Below are 17,143 nucleotides of genomic sequence, written 5' to 3' on the forward strand. Positions count from 1 at the left end.
TAGCTGTGTGCCTGCATAGGCTTGTAACACTAACATGCATGCCTGAATGAACACACACTGTTGACGGTGCACAGCTATATGAAATACTCAAAATTAATTCGCTGACTGTCAATTCATAAGCATCAGCTGCCTTAGTTGTAGATCTATTACCATAGTGACGCGAAAATTTGTGCCGGACCAGGACTTGAACCTATGATAGTAGATCTATACCCGATACAGCTGATGCCGCAGTCAGCAAATCAATTTTGATATTCTTTTAAGACACACAGTGTCACAGAGGTCGGTGGAGAATAGTAACCAGTCACTGGCTGAGAACTAGCAGAATTGCTAATTGATGGTGGGAAAAGGTGCTCAGTGATGCGACAATCTAATCCTGATATTTGAAGCCCTGTCTGCTTTCATAAAACTGTTAATCAAATTGTCCACATTTAGTTGTTTCCTTTTTGTAGTGTGAGGGAATGGTGATCTGCATTTCATTTACTCCCACATAACACTTATCTTGTTTCACCTCAGCCACACTTCAGGGAATGGAATAATGCCTTATAATGCACACACTACAAATAAATTAAATTGCAATACAGAATTAAAGGTGCATTTTAAAGGAAACCTCAGATGTGGCATTTCACAGTACACTGATCATTTTATACGAAGAAATCCACTTCAATGCTTACCTACAGTCACAGCCACATCATCCCTGTTCACAGTTTCTGCAAGAGGGCAAACCAGGCTCTGTTCTGTGCACTTTTGTAGCGTTACAACATTCTGTGTTGAAGACGTGTTTAATGACACATTGAATTTTTTTCTGATCAGCACACTTGACCGCTGAAATATTATAGGATTCCCAGGACTCTTCGACCTATGGCAATGGTGGTTCAACCCTATCATTAACTAAAAAGCTACTTATTAACAAGAACACAAGTCTTGTTACCACTTGGATTTCCTTTAAAACCAAGCTAGCTTACGATAGCTCGCAGCTGCTGATTTAATGGCAAGACCTCTGTTTGAACCACCAGACTCATTTTACAATGTGACACATCATTGTTTGACCATTTGCTGTATTTTTGTTGTACTTGTGACTTATATATATATGTCCCTTATGTGAAATTATGCTTTAGCTATCCCACACTGTTGTGTAACTGCTCACTAGCGCTTTATGAAATCCTTACGTAAGGCATCACCTTGCAGCCCCTGCGTCCAAGTGCCACTCCACTTTTAAGCAGCACCTGCACTTATTGTCTTGACCTATAGATATCTTTGCACTATTACAAGGAACAGCTTTCCACAGAACCCAGTATCTTGGTGTAGAATTCCAACACCCCTGACAGCTACAACAGTCCTTATCTTACTATACTCCATTTATCGTAAGAATAAACCTGATATAAAATTACACTATGTCTTCTTCCATGTCTGCTGGACCCTCACTGGATTTCATTTCACATGGAGTGAAAACAAGGCTGTCTTGAGTACAATAACAAGGATACATTGACTCAGCAATGATATGGGGCAACAGCTTTACCGGTACATTTAACGTGGACAGCATTGGTCAGGCAAGTGATCTCACTAACCTGCAGTAATATGAACAGCTGCAGTAAAGACGTGAAAAGACACAAGCTGAAAACAATATAGTTTTGAATGTCATTTAATTTTTAAACATAAGGAAACTTTGTACGGCAAAACTCATGCGAAATGCTCCTGAAGTAAGATAATGGAAAACGGAAAATGTCCTTGATCTTTACCAACATAGTATTGTACTTAAAAACAGGTGATGAAATTTTCCGACTTTAACAAATGTAATTTTTCTGCATGAACTATGCGTGGCGTAAAAAGTGCACTGCTTATTTCTCATGTAGTTAAATATTAAAGCCACTGAAGATATTAGTCAATCATCTGACAATCTCTGAACTCCTTCCATATCAGACTCGAGGAATATACTTCAGTACTGCTACGCTGATAACGAGGTGATCAGCAACAGAATCCAAAGCCACCAAAAAGTCCACATTTCCATCTCCTCTTTTATGATGTGCTGTTCTGCATTTCGGCATAGTTCAAAAGTGAAGTGCCACAAAGCTTCGTGGATTAGTTTGAATACATTTGGCAGCTTAAATATCTTATTTCTCACGACGAATCCCTTAATTTGGCTCTAGATCAGTTTTGTTGGGTTCAGATAACAGTGGTACAGTGACAACTCTAAAAATACAGCTTACAAAACGCTTGTTCGTCCGATTCTTGAGTATTGCTCATCAGTATGGGACCCTTTCCAGGTTGGATTAATAGAAGAGATAGACATGATCCAGCGAAAAGCAGCGCGATTCGTCATGGGGACATTTAGTCAGCGCGAGAGCGTTACGGAGATGCTGAACAAGCTCCAGTGGCGGACACTTCAAGAAAGGCGTTACGCAATACGGAGAGGTTTATTATCGAAATTACGAGAGAGCACATTCCGGGAAGAGATGGGCAACATATTACTACCGCCCACATATATCTCGCGTAATGATCACAACGAAAAGATCCGAGAAATTAGAGCAAATACGGAGACTTACAAGCAGTCGTTCTTCCCACGCACAATTCGTGAATGGAACAGGGAAGGGGGGATCAGATAGTGGTACAATAAGTACCCTCCGCCACACACCGTAAGGTGGCTCGCGGAGTATAGATGTAGATGTAGATGTACAGCATTTGTACAGTGTGCCCGATGCCGTGAAAATTGTTTTCCATGTTTCTATGAAGCTTATCACTCCGGCTTGTATAAGAGCACATTATACAAGCATTATACATTTGATTTTTTTCATTTTTCTCCAAAATATTTGATTGTGTGACGTTTTCTTAACTTCGTCAATATTTAACAATCTTTTATAAAATACTGACACTTAAGAATTTATATTTGCATGAAAACCACAATTTTGTGTGCAATGTGTAATTAGAAACGAGAAGGCATGCATTTTTCCTGATAAAACATGGTGTAGCAAGAGTTAATTAACATATATTTGATTAATTTCATAGTTAAATGATCTAGATTAAAAAAAAAAAAAAAAAATTGTTATGGGCCACAAAGAGATCCGATCTGTGCCCCAAAGCATATATCATTATAATTCAACAATGCTACCAATTACGCCACACATATAATTTGAATACGACCTACTATTTATTACAGCATTTCTCAAAAAGATGTCGGAGCTGGTTTTTGTCTTATAAGCGTGTTAAAATATTATGAACAACATGTTTCCCACCATTAATGGTGTTCTGCATGCATGTTTCACTACGAAGCAGGAAGCAGTGTCATCCAGTTTCACAGTACGCATTAACAGCAATACAATCAGAGACTGTGCGACTGTGACTGTACACAATTTTTTAAAATAAAAATTACGTAGTGAAAGTACGATTAAGAACAATGTTGATGGCTGTTAATACATCAGAATGTCTTTAAGTTTCATTTACAATGACATAGTAAAAAAATACCTGATACATAATTTGGACCTATTTCCAAGAGTGGAATAACATCAATGTATAAGAGTTATGGCTGCTGACCAATCATTGTACTTGTGTTTGTTTAGATCAGATTTATTCTTAAGATGAATGAAGTCCGTAAACACTTGTTAATTATTACAAAAGAATAGACTATTCACTCTATTTTGTGTTTTGTAGTGTTCATACCTAAGACACTTAAGCGGGTATAATATGAGAAGTAGCTCCCATATCTAAACCTCCCAATTCAGTGCCCTTTGTGAAAAGAGTAAGCCAAGTAGCTACTATAATAATCAGGGTATACCTGCCACCAACCAGTCTGTGTGTTAAGCATGCCTAACTCTCACAATTTCTAGTATTATGGCCACATTTGTTGTAAATGTTGAAGAGTTAGCCAGTTACAGAAACCTCACCCCAGTATGTTGTAGGAGCCATCAATTGGTCTTCGGCCTTACCTACTTCCTAATTAGGCACAGTCAGGGGCTGAATCAAAACTTTGACAGAAGGCAGAGAGGCCGGACATTTTTCAATCGTACTGTTTCTTCATGCTCTTGAGAAGGCCAGACCACTATCACCTGTTTTGCCAATCTGTGTTGTGGATTTACGTCAGTGGGCAATCTCCATTGGCGACTATCCAGTTCATTTTGCCCTCCCTACCTGATTCATACCCTCAACACTAATCTTTACTCCTTTTCTCGAAGGAAATAAGTTTACACTGAATCTTACCGGCAGTACCCATTTAACATTTTGCCTTAACCTGCCTAGATTACTGATGCACTGCACTTCCCTTCTTACCGAGTTCGACCTGTCTCTCTCAAAAGTTCTGTTATAGGGAGTAAACTTCGTTCTTGTGCACCTAGCTGATACATAGTTAATGCTAGCAATTTACCAGTGGAAAGTTACTTGATCTATGTTTCCACTCCTATTGACACCTTAGTCATACTCCGTTGTTCTCTCTTTCTGCAAGTGTATGGTGGCCCCGTGTCTTAGTAAGGGAACCAATGCAGCCAACAGAAGATTACCACATGAAGTCACAAACTTTTCCAACCTTACACACAATGTCTGCAAAGAAGAGTACTTTGCTTGGCTGTCAGCCATAACGTACCCTCAGTTGACTGTCACAATATTTGGAATACCTGACCTATCACCCATCATCATTGGAGAAACGCTGTACGATAATGGTTCATGAGACATCACACACCACAAGGGGCACCCACACCAGTGAAAGTCATTTCACTCCCAGCACCAAAAGGAGGGCAGCCTAATATGATACAAACCTGCCTCCTAACTAACTACCATGTTAGCATGTCTGTAACCAATGCAAAGCAGGCAGCTCTATATAGAGCGCAATGTGTTGGACTGCCTGGGACACTAAGGGTCAAACAGGTGGTCACACTTTTCATTCCTGCCCAGAACACCTCTTCCGATTTGCCTGCCAAAATTTTTCACATGTTGGTTTCAATCTCCAAATTTTTCTTGCCACGAGTCTAACACATAAACTGCAGCAACAGTCTTTAGCTCCGCTGCACCACAGATGCTGGTTTCATGTTTCCTTTTCTTTCTCCCCACCCTGTTATGCTGAAAACAGAGCCCTACACTGTTTCAGTTTACATATGCCAATTCTGGGTCATCATGAGAACCAGGATTCCTACTGTTAGAAACGGACAGTTGTACACTGTGCTTGCATCAGTAACTGTTACCCTAATTTGTTATGATCCCACACCTGTTCCTGATACCAACTGCTTCACTCTGACGATATCCCTCCCACTCTTAAGATGTTATACACCTGGAATATGATTTCAGTGTAAACCAACATCCATTTCTATTATACTTACCGAAACTATGCTTGGAGGTAAACTCTCATTACAATTGGTCACTGCCACTCAACTTTACTGATAGCCAACTGCTACGATCAACAGACAAACTCATCCCTCACAAGAAGGGGCAGATTAGTACGGATTGTGCAATAGTGTACATTAATGACTGGCATCATCAAAAGTATAAGATAGTTGTTAACACCACCCAGCTCCATCTCGGCTCTAGTTTTCCTCAGGGTAGTCATATGGCTACTATATTGAAAGAGCTACTGTAAACAACTTAATAATTCACCTAATGAAGCTGTACCTGAGCCTCAGCCATTAGGCAACTACAAGGACAACTATAAGGAGTGATGCATGGACCCTATCTTTACCTTATATTTAGTTGAAAGCTTTACTTCATTAAACTGTTGCTTCAATTATGGGAAGATAGCACATATGTTCCTTATGATGCTGAGTCCATGGATGCAACCCTCTAAGGTATGAAAACTTGTGCCCAGGTCCACCTATGCACATAAATTAGAACGAACTACTCTGTGGAACTATCACCACCTGTAACAGAAGTACTGTGCACAGGACTTAAAATGTAATTTTTCAGCTTGAAGAGGTAGCAACAACTATTGCGCAAACTTCTTTAAAAATTGGAATTAGAATTCAGCATATTTACAATTATTTCTCTCTATAAGCCTCCATTAGTTATAAGATAAAGTACTGTTTACACCACAAAATAGTGGTTCACATTGATATCAAGTAGTATATAGGTAGTAGTCATGGAATTGAACTAGAGCCATATACCTACAGGTATTGATTAAAGATCAATCCCTAGCTGACATGGCCTTCAGCCATATTACAACAGATCACTGTATCGAAAATCTTAGCGTCAGATAAAACTGTACTAGTTATAAGGTTCACCCCAATATTTTTGGAGTAACTGTTAAAATTAAACCTCTTTGAACTTTTTGTGGGAACTTTTTCTAAATTGAACCCCTTTTTACTTTTTAAGCACCTGGACCCTCATTAAAGCCCACCAGTCAGAATGTTGCAGTTCTTATGCCATCTGGCTCGTGAGGGGAGAGCAGCCTGGCAAGCGCCATCTACTGTCAGCAGCCAAGCATCCACCTTGTTGCTTCATATGACCACCGGCTATCCAAAGGAGCCTTCAGAAAATCACAACTTTTAAGAAGTCTATGCTCTACTCCTGCAGAAGCAGGGAGGATTAAGCAGTGGCCACCCATCCGAGGGGAGCAGGAACGAATTACTTAATTTTGTTTTCCATTCCAAGAATAATTTCCATGCTTTGAATTTTCTGCTGTGTAAAACACTCACAGCCTGTTAACCGTCCCAGCATGTGATGCTAGGCTAATCACTGATCTCATGGCAATGATTGCTGATGGACAGTCGCACTGCTAGTGCATCAGTCACAACCCTCAAACAATGAGTTGTAGGAACGGATCACATGGGGGTCTAGGACCCGGGTAGCCAAGGGCCAAGGACGACACACTTTGCTCTCTTGTCTGCTGGCTTCTGATCCAATGATACATCTCTCTCCTGATGTTCCATTCAGAACGTCGGCCTAACGGCCACCCCCAAACAGATGGCGGCATCTCGGACCCGGGTAGCCAAGGGCCAAGGACGACACACTTCGCTCTCTTGTCTGCTGGCTTCTGATCCAATGATACATCTCTCTCCTGATGTTCCATTCAGAACGTCGGCCTAACGGCCACCCCCAAACAGATGGCGGCATCCATAGGTGTTCCATCTGTGGTTCTTATTCAGTAACGCAGCTATTCCAGATGTCCATGTAAAGTCCCCCCCCCCCCCCCCCCCCCCCCAACACACACACACACACACACACACACGATCTGCACACTTAGTTAGCATACAGATGGCAGTATTCTACCACGAGACCATTGAAAAATTGGTTATTTGATATGACATTTGCCTTAATGTAGGATACAATTATGTACAAACATAAATGACAGCTGTATCTTAAAGCTGTATATAATAAAGATCTTCTGAATGTAGTGACATTCCCTCCCTCCTTTCCAAATAGTCCACGTAGACAAGAAACAACAGGAAGTTAGTCTCTAAGGAGACATATACTTTTATAAGCAATTTACCTTCTTACGATTTTCATCAAAGAGAGAAAGCAAGCTCTCCCTTGCAGACTGCACAGGATTGGAGGCCATCAAACTTCGCATATAGTAGTACACTGCATCTAACTTTCTTCTCTGGAAAAAATATGAGTAAACATGAATTTCATGTATTTTAAGAAAGAGTAAAACATATAGTAAGTGATTTAGATATAATTTCAAAGAACATACCCCAAGAGAAAAATGAATGTAACTGGTACATCAGTATATGCATATTAATCAGTGATATCAAAAAAGCAAGTTTTAAGTGCCCACATCACCTGAGCCATGCAGCATATGTAACCAGATAACAATGTAAGCATGTGTCAGTAAAAGTGTTAACTTCTTGCCATCCAATATAACACAGATATATGGAAGAAAGTCAAACATCAAGTTCCTGAGCTGAAATTTCTGTTTTTAAATAGTGCATCATTAGGGATGAACGAGAAGCTCACGAACAGCAAATCTGGATTTTAAAGAAAGTTAAAATAAAATGGAGTAGGTTGTGACATGCTTGAGGAAAATAAACAATAAAATTTAAAGGAACATTGTTTGTTGACAATGGGTAATAATGTGAGTGTGCAAGCTTTCTCAGCCAATGTCAACTTGAACTAAATCTATCTGGCTACTAAGGCAGTACGCACTATAAAACTAAATAAGAAGTATAAAATAAAAGTCACAACACCAAATTTGCTTTCATCCAGAATTTCACGACAGAGCAAGTGTAAGTAGTCAGAGAATGTTCATAACAATTCATCAGAGAAAAAATTAATTATACGAAAAGTGTTGGTCAATTAAAAGAAATTATGGTGAAAGTACTGCTTTTTTCATGGACCCACAGTGCTCATTGAAACCAATGGGGAGGCATCCACTTGCAGAAGATGACCAGTTGCTTGCTTAAGTGCTCAAGCAAAGGCTGTGCCAGTGAAGAAGAGATTTCACTGCATCAAAATCACACCAAGAATATAACATAAAACATTTATTGTTTAAAAATTCATAATACTGATTTATACAGAATAGATATTTTAGACAGCTAACGTTAAGCCACGCTGGAATTAACATTTTAGTCACACTCAAATCTGTGACCATATAGGCTCACCAGACAAAATAATAGTCACCCCATTCAAAAAGTACAGTGGCCACTTTGGAGTACTGCAGATGGTGTAGAATTAGTGCCAGGCACTAATGTGACCTTCTACATCTGAAAAAAGTCATGTCAATGAAATGGTTTGTATGTGTCAGTTGAACGAAATCAGTGCTCTAACATGCGACGACACAGAGATATGTAACACAATGACACATAGAAGCTTACATGTCTGGATGTACCCATGACCATACTGTGAATGAAGTTGCTTGATTTGTTGGTGCATCAATGCTGACTGTCCAACATGTCTACAATGAATGGGGTGCCACATGCACAATGTAACACAAATACCACTCACACAATATAACAAAGCGTACAAGGATTCTAACTGACAGGGACTGGTACCAAATGTCATGTCTTGTCAATGACAATTGATTTCGAACACAAGAGGAATTGCTGCTTTCAGTGAATGCAGATCAACCTCAATCAATTTCTGAGTGAACACTTGCAGTGAGGTCCATGCAATTGCAATTCTCACAGTAAAATATAAAGCTACATATCTTCAATGGGCCAAGCAACACAGACATTGGACAATAGCTGCCTGGTGCATATGGAAAAGATGCAAAGTACTGAGAGCACCAACAGCCCAATGATGCAATTTGTAGTGCCCCCAGAATTTTACGAAAGTCTGGAGTCACTTGTGTTCCAGGCACTTCGAACACATGTTATTTTGTAGTGGGTTGTAGCATAAACAGATACACACTGCCGCAAAACGTTATTTGTGCAGGCTAACCGAGAAAGAAGAGCAATACCGGGCCAACAAGTGACGCGCTCAGTCGCAGCAAAGAGAAAAGAAAAACTTCCAGCCCAGAATTCCATGGACGAATTTCATGCACGAAAAACATTGGTGATTGTTGTGTGTTGTGGAGAGACAATGGAAGAAAAAAAAATGATTATTATTAATAATGACTTGGTCTCTAGCAGACGGACATGTAAATTAGTATTGTATCGTTGAGAAAAAATGTTATTTAATTTGGTTGAATTCAGTCGTGTGCAAATGCCCTAAGAAAGTGTGGGCTTACTGTTTAATGTGGCAGTGAAATGGTGTATTGAATTTTGAATATAGAATATGTTAACAGCAACTGAATTTTGAGAGAGTCTTCATTTGGACTAGATAATAGGATTTTGGAATAGTAGATGAATTTTCACCTTCTTCAAAATATAGAATCTTCGGAGAAGAGTTTGATGCAAGCAGAAGACGCCGGAGCTGCAGGGAAGCTGAGCCTGTATCTGGCATTCAAGTAAGTTCACACTGATAGTCCAAGGAGCGCGGCTTTATATTTTCGAGAAGATACAATGGGGCACCGCAATTTTCCCAACACATGGACTCTGTATTTGAGGCCAGAGGTGATCTTGTGATGGCAGTTTTCATTTTTGTACCTAAACTTGGGCTCACTCATTCAGGTTACAATGAACATTTAACAGCATGTTTATTTTAATATTTTCAGTACCCGAGTGCTGCCCTTTCTTCTACATCTTCACCACTAACTAGTACGCTGTACACACTCATCTTTTCCAAGATGACAGCAGCTGTTTTAACAAGCCTCCATACAAACATTCCTGGTTTGACAAACACTCAGGGATTCCATAACGTTTCTATTGCCTAACTAAATCCCTCAATCTTAATCCTACAGAAATGGCCTTCACTATCTGGAACAGTGGGTACCTGGTGTACATGGTTGGTCTTTATTGAATTTTTTTCCAAAAATAGTAAACAGTTTACTTATGATGACTTTATTTACATCCATCGTATCTGAGAAAATTCCAGGAAAGAGTGTAGGGAATAAAGCTGAGAAGAAAAACGAGAAGCAGCAGCATGGCTTTAGGTTGTGGAGCTCAATGATAAGTCTTTTTAGGTACGGCAGTTCCAGAAGAAAGATTAATATGAGCAAGATTTGCTGATGGTCTTCCTTGATCTTTAGAAGGCATCTCAGAATGTATGCCACAGTGAATTACTTGGAAGCCCTGGCGAACAAGGAATGCAAAAATGTGCAACTGATAGAGTGCTTGATATGTATTTTGGAAGTACCAGCTATTTTAAAGCAGGAAATAATGCAAAAGATGGATAAATGAGAGTAAACAGGTGCAATTTTAGCCTTACTTTTGGTTGTTGTGATGGAAGACATAATACATAAAAGTTGGAAAAGAGAGTCGATGAGGATAATGTTAAGTTAACGGCCTTGCTTATGACCTAAGGATCTAGGGAAATAAGAAAGATGAAGTTCGGCAACAATCTGATGCATGGGCAGAAGTCAAATTTAGTGAGAGGAAGAGCGGTTTTACAATCATGACCAAGAAAAGGAGATGACTACTTACGTATTGTACTAGCGGAATAACAGATGAAAAATTTTAACAGCTTCATATGTCTTGGAAGTGTATTGGAAACAAAAGGAAGAAACTATGAGAAGTGTCAGGAGCTTGGAGTGGAATAAAGATGTCACACACAAGAGCAAGGGAATAATATTTTGTTTCTACTACATGCCTAACCTGACCTATACTCCTCAAAACTGGTCAATGAAGAAAAGGGACATTAAATTTGACAGAAACAGAATGTGAGTACAAAGAATGGGCAGAATAAAAAATTAAAGAGATCAGAAAGCTTTCAAAGGAATTACCCTTACAGGAGTGTAGAGAATCAGCAGTTTTTTAAGTGAATTTCTAAAAAGGAATTACATGACAGAACATCAATGAAAATTCATGAATTGAGGCTTCAACACAAAAGATCTAAAGGAACACCAAGGGACAGTTAGCTGAAAAGGACAGAGGAGATTATTTGGAGAAAAGAAGAAGAATAGAAACAGGCAGAGGCAGAGGCAGAGCAGTGGTGAGATGACAGGAAAATGGAAACACTTACGTGTACAACAGACCCAGTCAGTGGCTAGAAAATGTTCGTGATGATGATTATGATGAACGGTGGTGGCAGTGGTAGTTATGCAACTCACAAGTAAAAATTATATATCTGTACTTACAGAATCTCATAAGATAAATAAGTAGCTCAACAAATCAACAACAAATGCTGTGAAGAATCCATTACAACTGGATGGGAGGAAGTAATGGCATTCTTGCACAACCTAGAAAGGGCTTGGAACCAGGACACAGTGATAATGGAAGCTTTACTAACACTGATAGATTGATAGATGGATTTCAAGATGAAATGTGGAAGGAACAGGACAAAGCACAACCCATAGCATTGTCAGAATGGTAGAAGTAAGAATTAGCAAAGGCTTCAGGAGAGACCATCAAGAAAATACGCAAATTGCAAGAACAAATGTGAAGTTTCTAAAAGGCAACAAAAACTTGACAGCTCAAATAAAACCTCAAGCAGCAGAAATACAACACTTTGACACAGAAATTTGAAAACACAGGAAAACCAATGAAAGCACAAAGGGGGTGGTCAATTAGATCTAGTCCACATAAAATATATGGAAAGCACTATAAAATGATGCTGCAAAGCTCTAGAAGCAGATAACATTCAACCTACGGAAATTTTACAACAATTCACAGTGAAGTTTTGAGTGTGTGGACCTCAACAATTTTTTTTCTTTATTGATTTGAAGATTTTATTTTTTTCATTTATTTTGTGAAATATTTTAAGATAACTATTAAAAATTTGAATACAGTTTTTTTCTAGTTAGACAAGGTGCATTCAAGTTCTAAGGCCTCCGATTTTTTTTCTCCGGACTGGAAAGAGATAGAAACATGCACATTGTTTTAAAATGAGGCCGTGTTCATTGTCAATACGTCCCAAAGATGGCAGCACCGTAAAGCAGATGGAATTTTACCACCAGCGGCGAGAATGAGAAAATGGCGACGTTTTCCTTACTTGAACAGCGTGCAATCATTCGTTTTCTGAATTTGCGTGGTGTGAAACCAATTGAAATTCATCGACAGTTGAAGGAGACATGTGGTGATGGAGTTATGGATGTGTCGAAAGTGCATTCGTGGGTGCGACAGTTTAATGAAGGCAGAACATCGTGTGACAACAAATCGAAACAACCTCGGGCTCGCACAAGCCAGTCTGACGACATGATCGAGAAAGTGGAGAGAATTGTTTTGGGGGCTCGCCGAATGACTGTTGAACAGATCGCCTCCAGAGTTGGCATTTCTGTGGGTTCTGTGCACACAATCCTGCATGACGACCTGAAAATGCGAAAAGTGTCATCCAGGTGGGTGCCACGAATGCTGACGGATGACCACATGGCTGCCCGTGTGGCATGTTGCCAAGCAATGTTGACGCGCAACGACAGCAGGAATGGGACTTTCTTTTCGTCGGTTGTGAAAATGGATGAGACGTGGATACCATTTTTCAATCCAGAAACAAAGCGCCAGTCAGCTCAATGGAAGCACACAGATTCACCACCACCAAAAAAATTTTGGATAACCGCCAGTGCTGAAAAAATGATGGTGTCTATGTTCTGGGACAACGAGGGCATAATCCTTACCCATTGCGTTCCAAAGGGCACTACGGTAACAGGTGCATCCTACGAAAACGTTTTGAAGAACAAATTCCTTCCCGCACTGCAACAAAAACGTCCGGGAAGGGCTGCGCGTGTGCTGTTTCACCAAGACAACGCACCCACACATTGAGCTAACGTTACGCAACAGTTTCTTTGTGATAACAACTTTGAAGTGATTCCTCATGCTCCCTACTCACCTGACCTGGCTCCTAGTGACTTTTGGATTTTTCCAACAATGAAAGACACTCTCCGTGGCCGCACATTCATTCACCAGCCGTTCTGCTATTGCCTCAGCACTTTTACAGTGGTCAAAACAGACTCCTAAAGAAGCCTTCGCTGCTGCCATGGAATCATGGCGTCAGCGTTGTGAAAAATGTGTACGTCTGCAGGGCGATTACGTCGAGAAGTAACGCCAGTCTCATCGATTTCGGGTGAGAGTAGTTAGTTAGAAAAAAAAAAATCGGAGGCCTTAGAACTTGAATGCACCTCGTACTGGCCTTGAACCAGAGAATGGGCAGTGAAGTCAATGTTTATTAAATTTGACACCCCATTCATGTAGCAGTGTCTCATTGTGGACTACATGAAGCAACACTGGAACAAAAGTGCACTTCTGGAGAACCTGGTGAAGAACAAAAAGTTGGTTAGAATTGTAGCTCTACAGTTAACTTTAGAAGCTAGAGTAAAACCAGTGATGATTCTAGCAGTGAGGATGGGATGCACAGCTGAAAGATAGGGAAGTGTATTTAAATTGTTTGAAGAAATAGCTGGCTCGTAACTGGCAGTTCAAGTCAGACTAAAAGAGACCATTCTATACTGGGTTGTACCTACCAGACACTAGACCTGACAAAATAGGAGAGAATAGTGACTGATATATTACACACATTTTTTATATATTTTAGACATAGTCACTTATAAGTAGATCTGACAAAATGTTTTAAAGATTTTAAGACAGTAATACTGATTTGTTCTTTATATTGTAGATTCTGATAGTGGAAAATGTATGTTCAATAATAGTCATAATTAAAAACTTGATTTGCAATTACACCTAAAATTAAAAGAAATGCAAGAAACAGAAGAAGATTACCTATGAAAAAAGAGATGGTAACTCAAAAAGAGCTAATGTTTATTGTCCAAGATAAAGTGGTATAAGTGAAGATCAATGTGTTGAATAATGCAGCAGAAATGATTACAACCAACCTTCCTAATTTGTAATGTAAGAATTACAAATGCTATCGTTAATGAGTGAGGTTTGCATTGCAGCAGATGGGAAGTGAATAAAGCTTCCTGTGATTACTCACGTGTGTGTGTGTGTGTGTGTGTGTGTGTGTGTGTGTGTGTGTGTTCCCATCCTAGAAGTTCAACACAACCCCCAATCTCTGCTTAAAGCCTTAGCTATTGCCACAACAACTTCCCTGGCTCCTACGACACCCTGTGCACCCACCTTCTACATTCTCCCTAAAATCCACAAACCCAATAACCATGGACGTTACATTTTGGCTGGATACTGTTTCCCCACTGAAACAGTTTCGGCCCTCATTGACCATCCCCTCCAAACAACTGCCTGTACTCTAGCCTTCAATGTCAAAGATACCAATCATTTCCTTCACCAACTCTCCACCATTACCACCCCTTTCTTTACTCCTAGATCCCAGCTCGTCACTGTTGACACCACCTCCCTATCAAACAACATCCCTCATGATCTAGGTCTTAATGCTCTTGAAAACTAACTTCCCCAACATCCTTCAAACTCCAAACTCACTACCTTATTCCTCATAGACCTTACTAACTTTATCCTAACTCACAACTACTTCCCTTCCCTTTGAAGGAAAGGTATACAAACAAATCTGTGCGCACAGCCACTGGTATTCACGTGGCACTCTCCTATGTTAACAGGTTTATGGGCCATCTATAGAAGATCTTCCTAGCTTCCCAAAATGCCAAACCCTAGTTGGTTCAGACTCATTTATATCTTCATAATCCAGACTCTGGGCCAAGACATCCTATCTTCATTACTTCACAAACTCAACATCATCTCTCCCATCCGCTTCACCTGATCCTCCTCAACACACTGTGCAACCTCCTTGGATGCTGACCTCCTCCTCCGTGATGGCTCCATCTGCACCTCCGTCCACATTAAACCCAACAACCATCAACAGCACCTGCATCTCTGGCGCTGTTATCCCTTTCACATCAAAAAATCACTCTCATACAGCCTGGCCACCTGGGAATGGCATATCTGAAGTAACAAGAATTCACTTTCCCAGTATGCTGCGGGTCACACCACAACCTTTACAGACAGGCACTATCCAGAAGACCTAGTCTGCAAACAGATCTCCTATGCCATTTCGTCTCACGCCCCAAATCCTCCAACTAGCTCCACGAACCAGCCAATAGCGCCCCAAACTGGAACAACTAAACCACTACACAAGTGGCGCAGCCACATAAGCACAGCAGCCGCATTCAAATAAGTCAACCACTTGACAATGGAAGAGGAGATCTCTGACAAAAGCTCGTGGGCAGTTAACCAGCTGATGTGGCTTGGGACCCAAAAATATTTTATTAATGGATATAGTCGTGAGAACATGCTCTACAAGCCACCGAATTGTGTATGCCAGTGCATTTTGAACCATTGATTGAGCTCTCCAACCCTGTCCCACTCACGAATAGTATTTGGGAAGAATGACTGTTGGCTCTAACATCTTGAATTTTCATCTCATGGCCATTACGTCAGACTATGTGGGGGAAGTAATATGTTTTGACTCTTCCTGGAAATTGCTCTCTTGAAATTTCAATAGCAAATCTCTCAGTGATGCACAATCACTCTCTTGTAATGTCCGCCAATGGAGTTTGGCAAGCATCTCCATAATGCTCTCACACCACCTAAATGACCCTGTGATGAAACATGCTGATATTTGTTGGATCTTCTCCCTCTCTTCTGTCAATCCTATCTGGTATGGATCCCAGAAAGATGAATAATACTCTGGAACCAGTCAAACAAGCGCTTTATAAGCCGTTTCCAGGATGACTTACATTTCCTTAAAATTCTTCCTATGGATCTGAGTCTGGAATCTGCTTTTCCTACTATTTGTTTTATGTGGTCATTCCACTTGATGTCGTTCTGGATAGTTACTGCCAGGTACTTTACAGTAGATACTGTTTCCAGTGGTTAGTCATCAATAGTGTAGCTGAACTGTAGAAGATTTCTTTTCCTATGGATGCACATTTATTTATGTTTAGGGTCAACTGCCAGAGCCTGCATCAATCATCCATTCTGTGGAGGTCATTCTCCAAATTGTTACTATCTTCTGGTGTTGCTACTTCGTAAAAGACAACTGCATCATTGGTGAAGAGCCTTAAAGAACATCCGACACTTTCTACTAGATCATTTATATATATTGTAAACAGTAATGGTCCTATCACACATCCTTGGAGTAGTCTGGAAATTACATCTATCGATTTTGTTTTGTTAAGACACATATATTGAGTTATATCAGCAAGAGAGTCTTGAATCCAGTCATAAATCTGATCCATTACTTGATAAGCTCTCTTTTTTTCCACTAAATGAGAGTGTGGGATGGTATCAAATGCCTTCCTGAAGTCAAGGAACCGGGCATCAATCTGAGTGCAGTTGTCTAAAATGCGTGAATGTCACGGAGGAACAGACTGAGTGTCACAGGATCTCTTTTTGCGGAATCCATGTTGATTTTTAAAGAGGAGATTTTTATTCTCCAAAAATATCTTAATTCTTGAGCATAAAGCAGGTTCCATAATCTACAACAGATTGATGTCAATGAATAAGTCTACAATTTGTGACCATCTGTCCTATGGGCCTTCTTAAAAATGGGAATGACCTGTGCTTTCTTCCACTCGCTAGATGCCCTGTATTACTCAAGCGATCTATGATAAATTACTGCTAGAAATGGAGCAAGTTCTTTTGCATAATCTCTGTATAGTCTTATAGGTATCTCATCCAGTCCTGAAACCTTTCAACTACTAAGCTATCATAGTTGTTTTTCTATACTACGATTGGTTATCTCAATATCTGCCTTTCTGAGGTTTGTACAACAATCGAAAGGAGGGACTATGTTACAATGTTCTGCAGTGAAACAATTTCGGAAGCCCTAAATTCAG

The 17,143-nt window shown here is 40.1% G+C and overlaps 1 protein-coding gene across 1 annotated transcript in view; it reads right to left on the minus strand.

Annotated features, from left to right (window-relative positions):
- The window catches only part of LOC124602110 (telomerase-binding protein EST1A), a 338,716-nt gene that overhangs the window by 155,023 nt on the left and 166,550 nt on the right, over positions 1-17,143 (minus strand). Inside the window, exon 11 of the mRNA XM_047136296.1 lies at positions 7,400-7,510. Coding sequence (XP_046992252.1) covers positions 7,400-7,510 — 111 coding nt within the window. The remainder of the gene's footprint in view (positions 1-7,399; positions 7,511-17,143) is intronic.

Source organism: Schistocerca americana, chromosome 1 (genome assembly GCF_021461395.2).
Source record: "Schistocerca americana isolate TAMUIC-IGC-003095 chromosome 1, iqSchAmer2.1, whole genome shotgun sequence".
NCBI classification, from domain to species: domain Eukaryota; kingdom Metazoa; phylum Arthropoda; class Insecta; order Orthoptera; family Acrididae; genus Schistocerca; species Schistocerca americana.